Source organism: Hemiscyllium ocellatum, chromosome 7 (assembly GCF_020745735.1).
Source record: "Hemiscyllium ocellatum isolate sHemOce1 chromosome 7, sHemOce1.pat.X.cur, whole genome shotgun sequence".
NCBI lineage: Eukaryota > Metazoa > Chordata > Chondrichthyes > Orectolobiformes > Hemiscylliidae > Hemiscyllium > Hemiscyllium ocellatum.
In genome coordinates, this window is record NC_083407.1 from 13583012 (window position 1) to 13605727 (window position 22716).

General features: G+C 41.7%; 1 protein-coding gene across 2 annotated transcripts in view; it reads left to right on the forward strand.

Moving 5' to 3' along the window:
- hspbap1 (hspb associated protein 1) overlaps nucleotides 1-22716 on the forward strand; it is a 104142-nt gene that overhangs the window by 29025 nt on the left and 52401 nt on the right. For both annotated transcript variants that reach the window (XM_060827808.1, XM_060827809.1), the window contains exons 3-4: nucleotides 1158-1342; nucleotides 19633-19769. In XM_060827808.1, coding sequence (XP_060683791.1) covers nucleotides 1158-1342; nucleotides 19633-19769 — 322 coding nt within the window. The remainder of the gene's footprint in view (nucleotides 1-1157; nucleotides 1343-19632; nucleotides 19770-22716) is intronic.

A 22716-nucleotide genomic window follows, 5' to 3' on the forward strand; every position in this document is an offset into this window, starting at 1 on the left:
TTTGCCCAAACTCATTTTAACAGGTGGATATGAACAACCTACCTCCTACCTTTTAAAAGAAACTCAACATCAAATACATTAAATTGGATGCTAATTAAATTCACATTGAAAATTCAGCATATTCTCTATGTTTTAACATTCTCTTGTGTAATTCAGTGGCATGCCAATTTGCTGCAGCGTTATCTGTCAGTTGTTTAACAAGTGTAAAATTTTGTGTGCTATCATAACAAGTGATCTTGAAGTGTCCACTTAGTAAAGACTAATCTATTTAAATCTGTGTGCCTTTGTTGACCTCTCTTTCTGTGACATTCAGTCTGCCTTTTAAATAGTTTCTTGTCAACAGACCCAAGGGTATTTTTTGTAATGTGGCTCTCTATTCTATTTTAATGATGCATAGCACATTTTCACCTACCTCTTTCCAAATGTTAAGTATTCTGCTGTTAATACACAGGCTGACATCTGAGCATTGTCGTTTAATAAGCTCTTGCTCCAGATACTGAAGAACATTAACTGACTTTTTTTTGTGATGCGATGGTTTAAGATGTGCTGCAGGATATAATATATCTGAAAAACATTGGTATTTTGACACTATGAAACTTACTGGTTTGACACTGTTGTGGAGTGTTATTTTGTATTCCAAAACACAATTTGTATTTGTGTGCAAAAACAAGATTTCAATAAGCAAGTCATTAATTGATGGAACAGAAGCTCGAGAGAGAGTAAAAGTAATTAGTAATGAATTCAAATGCAAATTAGATGGATATCTTACAGAAAAATCACACTTTGGGGTGCAGTATGTCAGTAGTTTCTGACATAATCTGTCAGAAATGTCATTCATTTACAGTAATAGATGATTTTGCTTTTACAAATTCCCAATTTTATCTGATAGTGGATGTTTTCTTGCCTTTCTATGTGTATTACAGTGCTTCATAGAGATTTATTGATATGATTAGCCATCAGTTTTATTTTTCATTGTACCATGTGACAACGTAGAAGGAGACCTAACAATGCTCATTTTACGTTGTCTCACAATTCCTACTTCTTCAATTAAAATGGCCATATAACTTGCAAAAACGTAATGCACAGTTCGTTCAGCGAACAATGATAGGGCTGCTTTCCTATACACAACTGGCAACTTAATTGTGTGTCTTTCCTAGTTCCTCAGTTTGAAACACACTGTGAGTACATACAGGCCACACTGCAGGAGTTCTTAGACTGGCTTCACGATGAATCCGACGACTCAGCTGGACAATTCGCTGCTTTCCCTCGTTCTCGCTATTGGGGCTATTGTGATTACAAGTACGTCGCCATGGTCTTCGAAGAAAAGGCTGAGGTCTTCCAGGTAACCAAACAGTTCAGAGTATAAAACAAAACATTGCGCATGCTGAAGATCTGAAACAAAAGCTGAAATTGCTGGGGGGACTCAGCAGGTCTGACAGTGGAGTGTTGGCTAATTATATCAATAATTGAGAGTGTGGGTGCTGGAAAAGCACAGCAGATCAGTCAGCATCTGAGGAGCAGGAGAATTGGTGTTTCGGGCAAAAGCCCTTAATCAGGAATGAGGATTATATCAATAATCATATCTGTGGAGAGAAATCAGAGTTAACATTTCAAGTCCACTGACCCTTCAGAACTGGTCTTGCTGGATATCGAAATGTTCCCTGCAAAATTAGTACCTATTAGTTTTCATGTTTTGTAACTGCTGTTTGCTGTCTCAGTTGGACATATTTCACGACTTTTCAAAAAGGGGGACCTTTCTCTGATGCTTTAACTGATATTCTTTAAACAGTATCAGGCAAAATAGATTATCTGAGGAAGGGTCACTCGACCCACAACATTAACTCTGATTTCTCTCTACAGATGCTGCCAGACCTGCTGACTTTTCTATTTTTGTTTCTGATTCACGGCATCCACTGTTCTTTTGCTTTTTTTTAAACCAATTATCTGGTTAGTATCACATTGCTGCTTGTGGGATCTTGCTTGTGCAAATTGGCTGCTTTGTTTTCCACAATGTTAAGTTACTTCAGATCAGTACTTGGAAGTGGTTTGGGAGTTCCTGAGTTTGTGAAAGACATTATGTAAATGCACTCAATAAAATCTGGAATAGAAAGCTGGTCTAATGGCAACCATTCCTGAACAAAGCAAACTGCTTGATTGGTACTCCATCCACCACCTTCACCATTCATTTAATTTAATGCCGATGCATAGTTGTATCCATGCAACTTGTAATTGTACGTACTGTAGTAACTAACCAAGGCTATTTCGCCAGCACCTTCCAAAACTGAGACCTCCAACGTCTAGAAGGTTAAGGATGTCAGATTAATGGTCAATAATCACCACATTGCAAATTCCCCTTCAAGCCACATGCCTTCCTGACTTGGAAGCAATTCATTGTTCCTTCACTGTCGCTGGGTCAAAATCCAGGAATTCCCTTAAAAGTGTTGCTATATCCCAAGGATTGCAGCAGATCAAGAAGGCAGCTCACCACCATGGTCTCCAGGGGAAATCAGAAAGATCAATGAATGCAAGCCTAGCCCAAGATGTTGCTGTCCCATGAAAGAGTTTAAGGAAATGTCTTTTAAAAAAATCATCTGGTTCACCGATGTCCTTTAAGTCTGACCTACATATGACTCCACATGCATAACAATGTGATTGCTTCTTAACTGTCCTCTGAAATGGCCTAACAAGCCATTCAGTTGTTTCATAAGTGTAACAAAGTTGAAATTGAGAAATAAAACTGGGCAGACCATCCTGCATTGACCGAGGCACCAGAAATGACAACAGCCAAGCAATCCTTGTCAACCTTGCAGTTCTTTCTTGCTAATGGAGAGAGCTGTTCCACAGACTAGTCAAGCAACAGTCTTACTAAGTTATACTCTCAAGAATTATACTTTACATATTTTAGCTAATACCATCACCATCCTTGTGTATGTTCTGTAGCACCAAATGTGACACAATAATGGTACGCAAAAAGGATGGAGTTGCCTTGAGAGTCCTGAACATCGACTCCAGATTCCATAAAGTCTTAAGGCATCAGATCAAACACGGGCAAGGAAACCTCCGGTACTACATGCTTGTCCCTTGGCTGATGAATCGGTCTTCCTCCATATTGAACATTACTTGGAGGCAATACGGAGGGTGGTAAGAGTGCAAAATGACTTCGTGTTGCTCAATAGTGCCACTGCTGACGAATTCCAAAAACACAACTGAGAGACTTACTCTGTGGTCGGTGGTGCGGGAACCAACAAAAGAGAAAAATTCATTGATTTTGTCCTCACCGACTGACTTGTTGCAGACGTCTGTCCATAGCAGTATCTGGCGGAGTGATTTTAGCACAGTCATTGTGGAGACTCAGTCGCATCTTGACACTATCATTGTGCCCAAAGGGACAAACTTAGAACTGACCTAGCAACTCAAAACAGAGAATCCAAGAAATGCTGTGAACCATCAGCGCAGTAATCAACCACAATATAATGCAAGTTAGCTCACTGAGCTTGAAGGTTTGGTTTCAGACATATCGTCACCATGCTAGGTAACATCATCAGTGAGAGTCTCTGGTGAACCGCTGGTGATATATCCTGTCTCTCTATTTATAGATCTTAGTTCCTTCAGGTGGATGATGCCATTTCCGGTTCTTTTTTCGAGGGGAGGTACATGTTACCTAGTATGGTGATGAAATGTCTGAAAACCAACCTTCAAGCTCAGCAAGCTAATCTAAATACTTATCATCAATCTGAGCTCCAAATCCTCTCAAAAATCACTAATCGACCACAATCTCAAGGTCAGGCATATTCCCAGCTCTGTCACCACCATCACAGTGGGAGATGAACATTTGTTCAACCAAGTGGATAGAAGGGCATACCAGGATCTGTACCAGACATAAAATTAAGGAGTCAACTTGTTAAAGCTACTCAAACAGGATTGCCTGCATGCAATAGGTATGAGTAAGGTATGCCACAACTAGTCGGTCAGGCTGAAGCTCTGCAATCCTGCCACAGCCAATCATAAATGGTGATGGACAATTAAACAGGGGAAAGGGCTCCACAATTATCCCCATCCCTGAGGATGGGGCCTTGATACATAATTGTGAAAGACAAGCCTGAAATATTTGGGTCCTCCTTCACCCAAAAATAACATGTAAGTGTTTTGGATCAGCTTCTTCCTGAGGTCTTCAGCCAATTTGATTCACTGGCTGAAAGCATTGGATACTGAAAAGGCTGTAGACCCTGACAGCATTCTGGCAATACTACTGACATCCTGTGCTTCAGAATTAGCTGTGCCCCTCACCAGCTGTTCCAGTACAACTACAACACTAGCTTCTATCCAACAATGCCAAAGATTGCCCAGGTGTGTCCTGGCTATACTAAGCAGTACAAATCCAATTTGGCTAATTACTGCCCTAGGAGAAAGTGAGGACTGCAGATGCTGGAGATCAGAGCTGAAAATGTGTTGCTGGTTAAAGCACAGCAGGTCAGGCAGCATCCAAGGACAGGAGAATTGACGTTTCGGGCATGAGCCCCTCTTCAGGAATGAGGAGAGGGTGCCAAGCAGGCTAAGATAAAAGGTAGGGAGGAGGGACTTGAGGGAGGGATGTTGAAAATGTGATAGGTGGAAGGAGGTTAAGGTGAGGGTGATAGGCCGGAGTGGGGGTGGGGGCGGAGAGGTCAGGAAGAAGATTGCAGGTTAGGAGGGCGGTGCTGAGTTCGAGGGTTGGGACTGAGACAAGGTGGGGGGAGGGGAAATGAGGAAACTGGAGAAATCTGAGTTCATCCCTTGTGGTTGGAGGGTTCCTAGGCGGAAGATGAGGCGCGCTTCCTCCAGCCGTCGTGTTGCTATGGTCTGGCGATGGAGGAGTCCAAGGACTTGCATGTCCTTGGTGGAGTGGGAGGGGGAGTTGAAGTATTGAACCACACGGTGGTTGGGTTGGTTGGTCTGGGTGTCCCATTGACCTAGTGAGCTGTTCTCTGAAACGTTCCGCAAGTTAGGCGGCCTGTGTCCCCAATGTAGAGGAGGCCACATCGTGTGCAGTGGATGCAGTAAATGATGTGTGTGGAGGTGCAGGTGAATTTGTGGCGGATATGGAAGGATCCCTTGGGGCCGTGGAGGGAAGTAAGGGGGGAGGTATGAGTGCAAGTTTTGCATTTCTTGCGGTTGCAGGGGAATGTGCCAGGAGTGGAGGTTGGGTTGGTGGGGGTTGTGGACCTGACAAGGGAGTCACGGAGGGAGTAGTCTTTTCGGAATGCTGATAGGGGAGGGGACACACCCCCCGCCATGTGCACACTGTGACTAGAAGTGAAGATCAGATGCCAAGAATTCTGTGGCATGTAAGTCACCACCTGCACTCCCAAGTGCTTGACCATCACCTGCAAGACGCAAGTCAGGTGTGTGATGGAATATTAGCCAGTTACTGGGTGAATGCAGCCATAATAATACAGAAGAAACTCATCATTGGCCAGGACAAAACATTCATTATTTAATTCATTCACAGGATGATGGCCAGCATTCATTCTCCTTCCCTAATTGGTCAGTGGGCAGTTAAGAGTAAACCACATTGCTGTGTCTCTAAAGTCATATGTAGGCCTGGCGAGGTAAGGATGGCAGTTTCCTTCCCTAAAGGGCATAAGTGAACCAGATGTGCTTTTCCAACAATTGACAATGATTTCATGATCATCATTTGACTCTGAATTCCAGATTTTTATTGCATTCTAATTCCATCACATATCATAGTGGGATTTGAACCTGAGTCTCTGGATTAACTAGGCAAAAGTGAGGACTACAGATGCTGGAGATCAAAGTCTAGATTAGAGTGGTGCTGGAAAAGTGCAGCAGGTCAGGCAGCATCCTGAACTATATTGCTTTTCTTTTCCTAGCTGTAAGTCAAAATTGTGGAACTTGCTCCCTAACAGCATTGTGGATATATCTGAGCTAATCCAACTGTTCCAGATCCTCGAGCAGTTAGGGATAGGCGATAAACATTGACCTAGTGAGTGAAACCTACATTCCCTGAATGATAAAAAGGTCTTTTTTAAAAAAAAACAAATAGAACATCTTTGTCATATATTGGTTGAGATGCTTGTGATCTAAGAAAACAAAAGTTTAATTTTGCTTGTGGTGGATCATGTTCTTAGTTTGTGACCTACTTTTAAAAGTACACACAAGATTAAATTTATTTGCTTAGAGAAAATGTTTTATTCCAGTTATATCTGCATCAGCACAGGCCAGAAACTAATCATGGTGCAGGACGAATATGCAAGTGTTTGGTTGTGTTATTGTTGGATGAGACATGACACATGAATTGTCCAGTGTTTTTGGACAGATTAATCAGTTTCTCTCAGACGTTGTTAAGCCATTCAGTTCCTGTGGAGCTTTTCAAGGTGTATGCACATACATTTTCCTGGCAGCTGTCACTTTGTGTGAGAATCACAATTTTAATAATTTGTCGCAACTCAACATTTAGGACAGGCTTCTACAAAACCACCAGTGTTTGTTTCAGGCAAGGGATGACATTGTGGATTGACTGTTGTGTGTAAGGTTAATCAGAATTCGCATTCTGAAGGCATGACAAATTTACATTATTTTATGCCTCTGAAGGTAATACAGTGAAAAGTGAATGTTTGTGTCTCCTGAACCTGCCCCCCGATGCACTTTTTTGAAATTAAGAAAATGATATAATGTCATTTGATGCAAACTGCAACTGAATGTAGTATTCCTAATAGCGTCAACAAATTGATAACACATATTGAACTGAATAAATATGATCTAAGAACAATGATGGAAAGGTGGCTGCAGGATGTCAAGGATTAGGTCGTGAATATTGAGGAGTTTGTGACATTGTTTTAGAATAAGTGAAGCAAGAGAATATGAAGTTAGGAGGGCCAGCACGGTGAATCAAGGATAGCTTTAATGCAGAAGTTAGAGATGGCTTGGATTCTCTATCTCAATTTCCATAACCAATCGGCAGTAGTAGCAAGTTCATAAAATGAGTGTGTTTCATAGAGCAGCATGTTCTAGAATCAGTTTGCAGGTTGTATTGTGTTTGGCATCCTGTAATCTCGGGATGATTAATGATCTTAATATAAAGGTGCTCCTATCAAGCAGCAAATACAATATGATAGAATTTTACATTCTGTTGAAAGAGGGAAGAGTGGGTGAAAGACTAGTGTTTTAAGCTTAAGTAAGGGTAACTGTATGGGCAGAAAAGCTGAGCTGGCTGAATTGAACTCGGAATCTAGCCAAGGGGCAAGATCAGTTGACAGGCAGTGACAGACATTTCAGAGATATTTTAAAATGCTCAGAAGTAGTTTAATACTACTATATAGAGAATTTTTAAGTGAGAACACATTATCTAAATTAAAGAGCCTCAAACTTGAGGACAAAAGATATAATAGTAGTAAGAATGGCAAGTCAGATGGTTAGACAAAATATAAAGGATGACAGATAATTACAACATTTGTCAGGAGAAAGGGATTAGAGTATGAGAGGAAGCTAACAGAAGATCTAAGAATGGATGGTGAGTGTTTTTACAAAAAAGGTATATTGATCTTCGAGAGAGCGGGAGAATTTGAAGTTAATAGCAAAATGGTGGAGAAAATGAGCAAATATTTTGCTTCTCTCTGTTATATAGGATACAACAAATATTGCAGCAATAGCTGTAAATCAGGAGCTGAAGGTCCTTGGTCAAATTAGAATCACTAGGGGAATGGTACTGATGATAGAGCTACAGATTGATAACTACTCAGGTCCAGGTGGACTTCATCCAAATGGCTTAAAGGCGGTGGTAAATGAAATAGTAGATGCTTTGGTGTACATTTTCCAAAATTTATTAGATTCTGGAAATGGTTCATCAGAAGTTGGTGGGAGCAGAAATCAGGAATCTAAAGGACAGTTAGCTGAAATGGGTAAAGTATTATTGAGGGTCATGACTGGCCAATTAGACTCCAGGTAATCTGGAAGAGTTCGCATGGTTTAATCTTTTTATTAGAGTTTTTTTGAAGGCATTACATACACTGCGGCTAAAGGGAAGCCTATATGTGAACTGCACTTGGATTTCCAGAAGGTATTTCATAAGGTGCCACATGAAAGTTATTGTGTAAAGTAGTAGTGGGTATGGTATTAGTATAGTTGGTTGTTTGCAATGAAATGCAGCATGTAGAAATGGGTCTTTTCTAATTGGTGCTAAGGCACATAAGGTCATTTTTTTTTAAACTGTTTATGTAGCGAAGGTCTTTTCCCCAGGATAGGGGAGTTGGAATCTAGAGGGCATAGGTTTAAGGTAAGAGGGGGAAGATTTAAAAGTAGCCTGAGAGGCAACTTTTTCACACAGAAGGTGGTATGTATTTGGAACGAGCTGCCAGAAGAAGTGGTACAGGTGAGTACAAAAATAATATTTAAAAGATATCCTGACAGACCCGCACCAATCAACCACACCGCCCCGTGGCCCAACATTTCAATTCCCCTCCCACTCTGCCGAGGACATGGAGGTCCTGGGCCTCCTTTACAGCTGCTCCCTCACCACCAGACGCCTGGAGGAAGAACGCGTCATCTTCCGCCTCGGAACACTTCAACCCCAGAGCATCAATGTGGACTTCAACAGTTTCCTCATTTCCCCTTCTCCCACCTCCCCCTAGTTCCAAACTTCCAGCTCAGCACTGTCCCCATAACTTGTCCGGACTTGCCCTACCTGCCTATCTCCTTTTCCACCTATCCACTCCACCCTCTCCTTCCTGACCTACCCATTGTACTCTATGCTACTCTCTCCCCACCCCACCCTCCTCTAGCTTATCTCTCCACGCTTCAGGCTCACTGCCTTTATTCCTGATGAAGGGCTTTTGCCCGAAATGTCGATTTCGCTGCACTTTGGATGCTGCCTGAACTGCTGTGCTCTTCCAGCGCCACTAATCCAGAATCTGGTTTCCTAGCATCTGCAGTCATTGTTTTTACCTCGTTGATTTAACCCTACCAGATACATGAATAGGAATAGTTTAGTGTGTTGTAGGTTAAAAGTAGGCAAATGGGACTACTTCATTATAGGAACTCAGTTGACATGGGCAAGCGGGGTGAAGGGCCTGTTTCTGCACTGTAAGACTCTGTATAAATGACAGTGTGCTGAGCAAAGGCAAAGTATTTGTCAATGACACAAAGATTGGTAGGATAGCATATTGTGAAGAAGCTGCAGGCGGACCTCGATAGGATGAGTGGATTAAAAACCTGGAAAGTGGAGTATAATGTTGGAAAACAAGTTGCTGAATTTAGCAGAAAGAATAGAAGAGCTGAATGCTACTTAAATGGAGAATGACCATGGAGTTCGGAGATGCCTTTGTATCTCTGTTCTATTACTAAGTCACAACATTTTAGATTGCAGGTAATTAAGAAACATAGAAGATAGGAGCAGGAGGAGGCCGTTTGAACTGGCCCAGCCATTCATCACAATCATGGCTGATTTGTTCAACTCAGTAGCCTAATCCTGCTTTCGTCCCCATAACTTTTGATCCCATTCGCCCCAAGTGCTATATCTAGCCGCGTCTTGAGTACATTTAATATTTTAGCATCAATTACATCCTGTGGTAATGAATTCCACAGACTCACCACTCTTTGGGTGAAGAAATATCTTATCCTAAATGGTCCACCCTTAATCATCAGAGTGTGACCCCTGCTTCTGGACGCACCCACTATTGAGAACGTCCTCCCTGCATCTAACCTGTCTAGTCCTGTTAGAATTGGATAAGTCTTTATGAGATGCCCCCTACCTCGTCTAAACTCCTGCGAAAGCAATTCTAACTTAGCCAAACTCTCCCCGTACATCAGCCCCACTATCCCCGCAATGAGCCTGGTAAACATTCGCTGCTTCTCGAAAACTGCGATAGGAACTGGAGCTGGATGAACTTCGGATCAGCTGGATGAACTTCGGATCATTTGGATGACCGAGGGGGTTATTGAGAGGAATTACAGGGAGGTAGTCGCTCCTAAGGTACAAGAGAAAGGTAGATGGGTTACAGTCTGGGGACAGAAAGGGGACCGGCAGGCAGTGCAGGGATCCCCTGTGGCCATTCCCCATAGCAATAAATATACCATTTTGGATACTGTTGGGGGGGACAACTTACCGGAGGAAAGCAGTGGGGCACAGGTATCTGGCACAGAGTCTGTCCCTGCTGCTCAGAAGGGAAGGGGTAAGAGGAGCAGAGCAGTAGTCATTGGGGACTCCATAGTTAGGCGGGCATATAGGTTCTGTGGGGACAAGAGAGACTCACGGTTGGTGTGTTGCCTTCCAGGTGCCAGGGTTCGTGATGTCTCTGATCATGTTTTTGGGATCCTTAAGGTGGAGGGGGAGCAGCCCCAAGTCATGGTCCACATAGGCGCAAATGACATTGGTAGGAAGAGAGATGGGGATGTAAGGCAGAAATTCAGGGAGCTAGGATGGAACTTTAGAGCTAGGACAAACAGAGAGTTGTTGTCTCTGGTTTGTTGCCCGTGCCACGTGCTAGTGAGGCAAGGAATAGGGAGAGAGAAAGGAGTTGAACACGTGGCTGCTGGGATGGTGCAGGAGGGAGGGTTTTGGATTCTTGGATAATTGGGGCTCTTTCTGGGGTAGATGGGACCTCTACAAGTAGAATGGTCTTCATCTGAACCAGAGGGGTACCAATATCCTGGGGGGGAAATTCGCTAAGGCTGTTGGGGTGGGTTTAAACAAATCCAGCAGGGGGATGGGAACCAAAATTGTAGTTCAAGTATAGAAAAGGTTGACAGTTGGGAGATGTGAAATCAAGTTTCAGGGACGCAAGATGGCACCGGCAAGCAAGAAGTTGGTTTGAAGTGTGTCTACTTCAACAGCAGGAGCATCCGGAATAAGGTGGGTGAACTTGCAGCATGGGTTGGTACCTGGGACTTTGATGTTGTGGCCGTTTCAGAGACATGGATACAGCAGGGACAGGAATGGTTGTTGCAGGTTCCAGGATTTAGATGTTTCAGTAAGAACCGAGAAGATGGTAAAAGAGGGAGAGGTGTGGCATTGTTGGTCAAGGACAGTTGCAGAAAGGATGTTTGGGGACTCGTCAACTGAGGTAGTATGGGCTGAAGTTAGAAACAGGAGAGGAGAGATCACCCTGTTGGGAGTTTTCTATAGGCCTCCGAATAGTTTCAGAGATGTAGTGGAAAGGATAGCAAAGATGATTCTCGATAGGAGTGCGAGAGACAAGGTAGTTGTCATGGGGGACTTCAACTATCAAAATATTGACTGGGAACACGATAGTACGAGTACTATAGATGGGTCCGTTTTTGTCCAGTGTGTGCAGAAGGGCTTCCTGAAACAGAATGTAGACAGGCCAACAAGGGGCGAAGCCACATTAGATTTGGTACTGGGTAATGAGCCCGGCCAGGTGTTAGACTTGGAAATAGGTGAGCACTTTGGTGATAGTGATCACAATTCTGTTATGTTTACTTTAGTGATAGAAAGGGATAGGTGTTTACAGCTGGGGGAAAGGCAATTACGATGTGATTTGGCTAGATTTAGGAAGCATAGGATGGGGAAGGAAACTGCAGGGGATGGGCCGTGGAGCTTATTCAAGGAAAAGCTCCTGTGTGTCTTAGATAAGTATGTACCTGTCAGGCAGGGAGGAAGCTGTAGAGCGCGGGAGCCATGGTTTACGAAGAAAGTGGTATCTCTGGTCAAGAGGAAGAAGGCGGCTTATGTTAGGATGAGATATGAAGGCTCAGTTAGGGTGCTTGGGGGTTACAAGGTAGCCAGGAAAGACCAAAATAGAGAGCTCAGAAGAGCCAGGAGGAGACATGAGAAGTTGTTGACAGATAGGATCAGGGTAAACCCTAGGTATTTAAGGAATAAATGAATGACGAGAGTAAGATTTAGGGCCAATCAAGGATAGTAGTGAGAAGTTGTGTGTGGAGTCAGAGGAGATAGGGAATGCACTAAATGAATATTTTTCAGCAGTATTCACTCTAGAAAACGACAATGTTGTCAAGGAGAATACTGAGATATTGGCTAGTAGACTAGGTATGATTGAGGTTCACAAGGAATAGGTAATAGAAATCCTGCAGTGTGAACATAGATAAGTCCCCTGGGCTGGATGGGGTTTATCCTAGGATCCTCTGGGAAGCCAGGGAGGAGATTGCTGAGCCTTTGGCATTGATCTTCAAATTGTCATTGTCTACTGGAATAGTGCCAGAAGACTGGAGGATAGCAACTGTGGTTCCCCTGTTCAAGAAGGGGAGTAGAGACAACCCAGGTATTTATAGACCAGTGAACCTTACTTCAGTTGTTGGTAAAAGTTTTGGAGAAGGTTATAAGAGATAGGATTTATAATCATCTAGAAAAGAATAATTTGATTAGGGATCGTCAGCACAGTTTTGTGAAGGGTAGGTCGTGCCTCACAAACCTTATTGAGTTGTTTGAGAAGGTGACCAAAAAGATAGATGAGAGTAAACCGGTTGATATGGTGTATATGGATTTCGATAAGGTTCCTCACAGTAGGCTGTTGTACAATATGTGGAGGAATGGGATTGTGGGAGATATAGCAGTTTGGATCAGTAATTGGCTTGCTGAAAGAAGATAGAGGGTGGTGGTTGATGGGAAATGTTCATCCTGGAGTCCAGTGACCAGTGGTGTACCGCAAGGGTCGGTGTTTGTTCATCATTTTTATAAGTGACCTGGATGAGGGCGTAGAAGGGTGGGTTAGTAAATTTTCAGACGATACTAAGATCGGTAGAGTTGTGGATAGTGGCGAAGGATGTTGTAGGTTACAGAGGAACATAGATAAGCTGCAGAGCTGGGCTGAGAGATGGCAAATGGAGTTTAATGCGGACAAGTGTGAGGTAATTGACTTTGGTCAGAGTAACCGGAATGCAAAGTATTGGGCTAATGGTAAGATTCTTGGTAGTGTAGATGAGCAGAGAGAGCTCAGTGTCCAGGTACACAGATGCTTGAAAGTTGCCACCCAGGTTGACAGGGTTGTTAAGAAGGCCTATAGTGTTTTAGCTTTTATTAATAGAGGGATCGAGTTCCCGAGCTATGAGGTGATGCTATAGCTGTACAAAACTCTGGTGCGGCCGCACTTGGAGTATTGTGTACAGTTCTGGTCACTGCACTATAAGGAGGATGTGGAAACTTTGGAAAGGGTGCAGAGGAGATTTACTAGGATGTTGACTGGTATGGTGGGAAGGTCTTAAGAGGAAAGGCTGAGGGACTTGAGGCTGCTTTAGTTAGAGAGAAGAAGGTTGAGAGGTGACTTAATAGAGACATAAGATAATCAGAGGGACAGGGAGAGCCTTTTTCCAAATATGGTGGCGGTGAGCGCAAAGGGGCATAGCTTTAAATTGAGGGGTGATAGATATAGGACAGATGTCAGAGGTAGTTTCTTTACTCAGAGAATAGTAAGGGTATGGAATGCTTTGCCTGCAATGATAGTAGACTCGCCAACTTTAAGTACACTTAAGTCATCATTGGACAAGCATATGGACGTACATGGAACAGTGTAGGTTAGGTGGGCTTCAGATTGGTATGATAAGTTGGCGCAATCTCAAGGGCTGAAGGGCCTGTTCTGCGCTGTTATGTTCTGTGTGCACTCCCTTGAGCAAGAGCATCCTTCCTCAGAAAAGGAGATCAAAGCTATGCACAATTTTTGAGGTGTGGCCTCACCTGTGTAACTGCAATAACTCTTCTCTGCTCCTGTACTCTGAACCTCTTGCAATATAGGCCAACATATCATTTGCCACCTTTACCACCTTTAGCGACTAGTGCACAAGGATGCCCAGGTCCCGCTGCACACTCCCCTCTCCAAATTTACAGTCATAAGAAGATTGATGGAATGCTCTCCTTTGTTGCAATAGGAGTTGAACCTAAAGGTGAGGATGTTCTTCAGATATGCATTGATGAGGCCAAATGCTAAGTACAGTTTTATTCTCCTTATTTGAGGAAAAATATAATTGCATTGCGATGAAAGTGTTTCAGAGGTGGTTAACGGATAGATACTTGGATTGAGTTGGTTGTCTTATGTGGAAAGGTGTAAGATTGAGCTTGTTTTTTTCTGGAATTCGAAAGGATCAGAGGTGACTTGATTCAAGTGTATAAAATCCTAAACAATGTTGGCAAGGAAGATGTGGATAGGATATTTCCTTTCTGCGAGTTCAGAATGAGAGAGTACTTTTTTAAACTTGGGGATCACCCTTTTAGTCTAGAGATGAGGTGAATCTTTCTTTTCAGAGGATTATGTGGCCTTGGAACTTTTCCTCAGAAGGCAGTATAGGCATAATTCAAAGTTTATGAGGCAGAACTAGATAGAACGTGGAGCAGACTGATGAACTGTGACCTTGAGGAATGACTTACTTCTGTTCCTAATTTGTATGTTAGCATGTATAGATTTATAGTGGTATACAGCACAGAAAAAAGACTCTTTGGCTCACCAAATCTGTGCTGTCAAAAGCAACCACCTAACCATTCTCATCCCATTTTCAAGCACCTGGCCCATACTGCTGTATGCCTTGGCATTACAAATGCATGTCTGAATGCTTCTGGACTTTTGAGAGTTTCTGTTTGAGATTCCTACCACCTTCTGGGGAAAAGTATTTTCCTCACATTCCATCTAAATCTCGTGCCATTACTTTAAATTGATGCCCCAGGTGATTGATGCCACCACCAAGGAGAATAATTCCTTCCTGTCTGTCTCTCAATTTTATACATTCTCAATCACATTTCCTCCTCCGTCTCCTCTGCTCCAAGTAAAATACCCCTTGTTGATCCAATCTCTTCAGAAACAAAATTCTGCATCCAGGCAGAAGCCGAGTGAATCTAGGAAACCGAAGCACCCGGAGGAAACCCACGCAGACACGGGGAGAACGTGCAAACTCCACAGAGACAGTTGCCCAAGGCTGGAATCGAACCCAGGTCCCTGGCACTGTGAGGCAGCAGTGCTAACCACTGAGCCACCATGCTGTAGGAAACTTCTCTAACACTTCTTTTTACAAGATTTGCATTTAAAGATAGTACCTTATCAGATTATATTGTTTTTAATTACTCTTGTTGTGCAGTGATAGATTTTGCTCTTACTAAGATTTTAGGACCAACAGCACGATTTTTTTCTGATATTGCTGGAATGGTGAGGTGAATACTGTCCAGAAAATGAGAACTCCCTGTTCATTCTTGAAATACTGTTGGGTCGTTAACATCCACCAGGAACCCTTGGTGCAAGCAGACTTGACATCTGCCTCAGTATCCATCTGAGGAATGGTACTTCCAACTACTTGCCCTCTAGCTTTTGTTGGGGTTCCACCTTCACATGTCCTAATGACTTTGAACCTATCTGTTTGGAGATTGCATGTTAAATTTGTGATGCTATTAACGTTTTTTTTTGCTTGTCAGTGAACGATGTAAAATCGAGGGGAGGTATCAGGTATTGCAGCTATAAATGGCAATTGTCTCCTATAAAATCCAAAATTGCTGATATGTCCTGCTATGAAGGATACTTTTTAGTAGGTCATGTAGGTTGCTGATCTTAGCCATTTACTGCCATTTACATTTGCCTTGCAGCTGGCCAAGCATTAATATGCCCTTTGGGATCCTACTGATATGATAGCAAAGTAGGGCACTGCCTGATGGTGCATTGCAGCACTGACCGTGACGACTTGCATTGGCATTTTTTCTCTTCTATTTACAATCATACAGTCAGCAGAGCATCAGCAATGATGTTAGTGATTTGTAGCACTTACACACATGCGCAAATGCATGGAGCCCTGCAGCCAACAATTACCTTCCTTAACTTTAAAAAAAGGTATAGTCAACTCAGTGGGAGGCCTTATAGTGCAAGGCCATGAGGTGGATCTGATAGATTTGAATTATCCCTGGGACACCATATTGATATTAGGCTTCATTTTAGGTCCCTGTTTTGCATAGCTGCTCTGGTTAAAATTCCAGCCTGTTAGATACAATACCAAGAGCTGGCCATGACTTAATGGTCTAAGTTGCCTCTTATGTAAAACACTTATTTTCCCATCCTGACTTTCCTTTCCATCACTTTGGAGGGCAGAGACCCGAGTCAGTATTGTGGTCTGGAATTGTGTGAGGGTCAGGTGTCAGATTTTCTTCTCTTGGGAAAAAAAATGCAGTAAATTTGTACTTTTAAAGGTAGATGTTTTCTAGTGTGAGCCAAAAAATAATTCAAATTCATTATTTGTTTTTGTGGGAATTAAATTCATGACTGCACACCACAGCAGCCTGGTGGAGTTTAATTAGTTCAGCTAATAAAACTCGAATTGAAAGCTAGTCTAATCAGGTAATTATCATTGTTGCCAAACTAATTTCCTCTGTTGAAGGAAATCTGCCACCGTTGTCTAGTTTGACCTACTTGTGACTAGATCCAGAGAAATGTTTTTCTCCCCTTTTAATTTTTTGGTGGGCTTTGTTGGCAAGGTCAGAATTTGTTTCTCATCCTGAATTGCTCTTGAATTGCAGTTCAGAGTCTACTATGTTGTTTGATTTTAAATTCCACAAGCTGCAGTGGTTGGAGTTGAACTGTTGTTCTTTGTCTTAGTGCTGTAGGTGGGTCTGTGGATTACTAGTCCAGTGATGTTGCCACTAAAATACTGCTTTTAATTGATTCAAAACTGTTCTTTGCAATTGCTTTTCAGTCCATTACTTTGAAGTCAGAAAGGATTGGCAACATATGGTGGTCTTGCCATGACTTGCATCCCACATAACAAACTTTCTTTTTAAAATAAGCCAGTCCAGTATCAGATACGATAATTCCCAAAATGCAGTTGGAAGTTAGTAATTTTTATTCCGTAGCTGTTGCAACCTGAATAAGGTCTATGTCCAGCTGCTACAGGGAATTTCATTAGAGACATTGTGCTAGCTTTTGATCAATCCCTTTGCCAAAGTTTTAAGCTCTGATTGCTTTGATGCATGTCTTCCTGGTACATTTAGTCCCGTGTGTCACTTTGAATGAATTGCCAGCAGAAATTAAAAGCAAACTTATGAACAAGAAATCGGTTTTCATTACTGATTGTTAAAAATTTATAAATTAGAATAATTTCATCCTGCTTAATGTTAGAATAGTTAATTTATTGCCAACTATAAACTTGTATTGGGAAACATGGACGGAACTTCTTTTATGTTGCGGGTCATATTTTTGCAGGCGAAGTGCTTTCCGGCTGGATTATTGCTCCCATTACATTGAGTAATTGTCTCAAAACAGTGAGAGGAAGAAGATTGTGTTTTTTTCAAGAAGGATTGCAATCAGTTATCAACTGATGTTTGTCAGATTTAGATTACAGATGAAAGACGGAGAAAATGATGCTGAAGCAGGGCCGTGAAAGTAATTTGCATGTTCAAGCAGTATGTTATCACCTTTGTCAATTCCATTCTATAGTCAGAGCATGTCCCATTGATTGTAGGTGTGATTGAAGGTCCATAAAGCATCCTTTATGAACGTTCTTTGAATAAATATGGTTTTTGAAGTCTGGCCTGTTTTGGTCCTCTCAGAATTTTTTTTCATTCACTTGTGGGATGTGGGCATTGATGGCTGGGCCAGCAGTTACTGTTCATCCCTTGTTGCCCATGAGAAAGCTATGGTGAACTGCCTGGATGAAGGGGTGAGATGGAGTTGAGGGGAAAGGAAAGAACTGCTGACCCATTGTGTTCTGGCCATTTCAACCAAAGCTAAATACTGCAGATGCTGAGAATCTGCAATAAAGCAGAAAATGTCGCAAATACTTATCTAGTCTGGCAGCATCTTTAGAAAGAGAAACAAGAGTTAACGTTCAGGTTAATGAGCTTCATTCACATGGTGAAATGCTCTCCCTTGTCTCTCTCTCTCTCCACAGATGCTGTTAGACTTACTGAACATTGCCAGCACTTTGTGCTGATGGATCAATTAGTTTTTTCCTACCGTTGAATTGTGGATGTAGAACAATCCAGTGCAGGAAAAGCCTGTATAGCACATCATACTTTGGCTGTGTCTTTTCAAAAGCTAACCAATTGATCTGACTTCTGTTCTTTTCTCCAACCCTTTTTCTACTTAAAGTATGTATCTAGTTTCTCATTCAAAGTTGATATTCATAGAATTATAGAATCCTTACAGTTTTGAATCAGGCCATTCAGCCCATCAAGTCCACACCAACCCTCTGAATAGCATCCAAGCCAGGCACACTCCCTCTAAACTTGCATTTCCCATGGCCCATCCACTTAGCCTGCACACTATAGGTAATTTAGCATGGCCAAACCACCTAACCTGCACATATTTGGACTATGGAGGGAGACTGGAGCACCCAGAGGAAACCCATGCAGATAGGGGGAATGTGCAAATTCTGCACATACAGTCACCTGAGGGTGGAATTGAACCCAAGTCCCTGGCACTGTGAGGCAGCAGTGCACCTACTTCCATCATCATTTTAGGACTTCATCCAAATTTGCCATTATTCAGTGCTTTAAAACAAAATTATCCTGCCTCATCTCTGGTTTATTTACCAATTATTGTAAATTCATTTCCTCTTATTTACTGACCTACTTAGCAGAAATTTGACACTTCAGTTTATTAATGGTCTAAGAATAAGAGGTGGAATCTTTCCTTTTGGCGAATGAGTCCAGAGAGAAGGAAGCATTCCATGTGTTTAATGCAAGGAATGGGTTAAGAAAAAGATTTAAAACACTTGAAAACATGCAGCATTTGGCACGAGGTAAGATTATTAACAAGAAGTAACCAATACATGATCTCATGCAGCTGGCAGCATTCAGGTTGCGATCAGTCCTAGATGACATCAACATTATTACACTTAACAAATTGGTTTATGTAATTTCCCTCAAGACTGGCTTGTTAACAGGCAGAAGATTCTAGTTTTTAATTTAAACATGATGTAGGTGACAAAATGAATTTAGATAATGAGATGCTGTGAAACGTGCAGTATTGAAGATGCATCTTCCTTTAGAAAAAGGAAGTAGTGAACAGTAGAATGCAAATAAAGGAGGTGGTAAAATGTCCTGTCAAATATTGTTTGTGTCTTGGAGCACAGGGTGGTGCACCGATTAGTTCACTGTATTTTTACTGAATGCAAATCCAGGCCAGACTGATGGAATAAACATATCGTTTCTCCATCCAGCTGCAAGAGTCTGCTTTAAATCAGGTTAGCATCAATCGTGCCATTGTGAAGTAATAACAGAGTCAATGAACAGGAAGGAAAGTGAATGTTTTGTCCTGTTTCACTTGTTTTTGATTGACTCCTAAAGAGAAACCATTGCATTTTTATAGCTTCTTTCTTAATCTCAGAAACACAAACCATTTTAGTGCTAATGAAGTTCTGTTGTCAAATAAAAAAAACATTCTAGCCAATTTGCACACATCAAGTTCATACAAAGACCATTGTGACTGTGACCAGATAACCTTAGTCTTATTTGGAGTTGTTGGTTGACAGATAAATATTGGAAAGGAAACTAGGAAAGTTCTCTGTTTCTATTATGAAATAGTACTGTAGCATGTTTATTATCCATCCGTGAGAGCATTCAGTTTAACATCTCTTCCTCCTTATGGAGGTCAAATATAGAATAAGATCAATTAAGAGGTTTCACTGAGGAGATTGAGGAGAACAAAGGTTTGACAAATCATTATCAGTATGCTAATATGAACTTTTTTTTAGTAGGACGTAATTTGGTCTGACTTTGGGTTTCCTGGGAGAGACGGACGGGACAGCACACTCTGGATTGGTACTGAAGGGGCAAACACTCCCTGTCACCTTGATTCCTATGGATGCAATCTGGTGTTACAAGTGCAAGGAAGGTACCACTGAATTCACTTGTTGATCATTTTTCCTCATTACATGTTTTTACTCGCGCTCCCCTTTCTCATGCTTGTTGTATTTTGCTGACTAACACGACAGAGAAACAGTTTCCTCTTCCACATTCTCCCCACAACATTGCATGACCTGCAAATAGCAATGAAGAGGTGCATCACATGTTTTACCAGATATTGTAAGTAAATCTAGTCCCATTTGCCAGCCTTTGGCCCATATCCCTCTAAATCCTCCTGATTCATCTACCCATCCACATGCCTTTTACATGTTCTAATTGTACCAGCCTCCACCACTTACTCTGGCAACTCATTTCATGGAAAACATTGCCCTTTGTCCTTTGTATATCTTCCTGCTTTCACCTTAAAACAATGCCCTCTAGTTTTAGATTCCCTCACTCCCATGAAAAGATCTTGTCTATTTACCCATCCATGCTCTTCCTGACTTTCTAAACTTCTATAAGGTTATCCCTCAGCCTCTGACACTGTAACATGATCTCCCAACTCCTATACTCAATGCACTGACCAATAAAGGCAAGCATATCAAGCTGCCTTCACTCTCCTATCCATCTGTGACTCCAATTCCAAGGAACTATGAACCAGCACTCCAAGGTCTCTTTGTTCAGCAACACTCCCCAGGAGCTCACCAGTAAGTTGTGAAGTCTTACCCTTATTTACCTTTGTTAAAAACAATGACTGCAGATGCTGGAAACCAGATTCTGGATTAGAGTAGTGCTGGAAAAGCACAGCAGTTCAGACAGCATCCAAGGAGCAGGAAAATCAACGTTTCGGGCAAAAGCCCTTCATCAGGAATAAATGCAGCACCTCCACATTTATCTAAAATAAACTCCATCTGACACAGTTTGGCTCGTTGGCTCATCTGATCAATTCATTGTTAAAAAAGAAAAAGAAGGACTTGCACTTCTCAAGAGCCCCCCAAAGTACTTTCACCCAGTAAGGTACTTCTGTAATGCCTACTGCACTGTAGAAAACATGAAGTTGGGTAGGCTCCTGACCTTCCTTTGCTCAAGGCGATGATTAAGGGAATGGAAATGGATGATGAAGAGAAGCTAGGTCATGTCTTGGATGTGATACTGCTGTGACTTTGCTGTTCTCATCTTTTTCATTGGCAGTAGTTGTAGAGCAGAGATATCATTGAGTAAAATGTACTGGAGATGCTGAGTAGTTCCAGCATCTGTGGAGAGAGAAATGGAGTTAACATTTGGAGTTAACATTAAGATTATAACTCTTCTTCAGATTTTCAACTAGTTCTTTTTACTTTCTGTTCGCTTTCCTTCTTTTCAGATTTCCTGTATCAGCAGTACTTTGCTTGGAGGTGCTTGTGAAGGACATAGAACATAGGACAGTACACAGCACAGTACAGGCCCTTCAGCCCACGATGTTATGCTGAGCATTTATCCTAATCTACGATCAATTTACTGCCATCCATGTGCTTGTCTAGCAGTTGCTTAAATGTCCCTAATGTCTCTAACTCTACTACCACCGCTGGCAGTGCATTCCTCTGTGTGAAGAACCTACCTCTGATGTCTCTCCTATACCTTCCTCCAATCACCTTAAAATTATGACCCCTCATAGCCATTTCTGCCCTGGGGAAAAGTCTCTGGCTAGCTACTCTATCGATGCCTAGTGCAGTTTGTTTGGTAGACAGTATATATCAGTAGATACTGAATGGCAGGGGCATCCATGAAACAAAAACTTGCCAAATCTTGGTCATGGGCCCTCCTTGCCCATTGATCTATGGTAATGAGAAGGCAGGATCAGCAGCGTCTTGGAAAGCCAATAACTTCAGAGTTTATCTTTGGGTCATATATTGTGATGTGGAACTTTATCATCACTGACATAAACGTAGAGGCTTTGCCCCATCTGTTGAAATGTGGAAAATACGAAACACATGCTTACATCTATTTCGGTAGCTAGTTTTTCTGAGACAACACCTTTTGTCAGAGGCTATAGTTTGAGAGGTGCTGCTCCACATGGCTGACCGAACATACCTGTCAATCTTTACCACTTTCTATAAGTTATTTATTGAAATAAGTAAATTTGAGCCACAAATTACAGTAATAAACTGTCAAAGTGTGGTTCGAATAGTTAATACTCTAACTAAAACTCCTTTTTAAACCTTTACATGCACAAAGATCCAGGCTTACACAGAAATGGATTTATGGGTAGGGAAATAAAACTGTGAAACAAAGTGCAGCAATTCCTTCCACAGTTCTTGTTTTTTTTTAGTTTAGTCTCTAGTCAAAAATACAGAACATAAATGATAGGATTAACCAAAGTCCATCAGTTTTGTAACTTTTCATTGACCCTGATCTCAACAGATTCTTGTGTGATGAAAAGCTTCCTGACATCACTCCTGAGCAGCTAATTTTAAGTGTATTCTGTATTCCTGTACCTGAGGAAATAATTTCTCTCTACTCTGTGAAATCCTTTTCAGCATCTTGATGGTATCTGCCCATCCAGGGAGATGATAGACTGTGCCCGAGGTGTATGTCACTTCCATAATGAACATTTTTGTTTGTGGTTGTAGAAGCTGGTTTGTGAGCAAATCATCTTAAATACCTCAATTTAGATATTCCATTAGTTTTTCCATGCTCAAGGGAATACATATTTCTGAACATTGTTAATTGATCACAATTACTATGTTAGAAATTCATGAAAGTGGATGCTGCAGGAATAGAATTTAGAGGTTTATGACAAATTTTGATGCAAGTTTTTTCTAACTCAGTTGAGGGAACATTTTGCTTTGTTAGGTGAGAAGACTGTGTTCCATTGCAGATTTAACTAAGTTGCATATTTTTTGCATGATTTTTGCAATTTTTATGGTTTCAAAATCTCCTTTTCAAGATTTGGAATCTGTTTCAACTTTAAATGTTTTGAACGAGTAAATGACTGTACCTCTTGAGGAAGCTTTGGC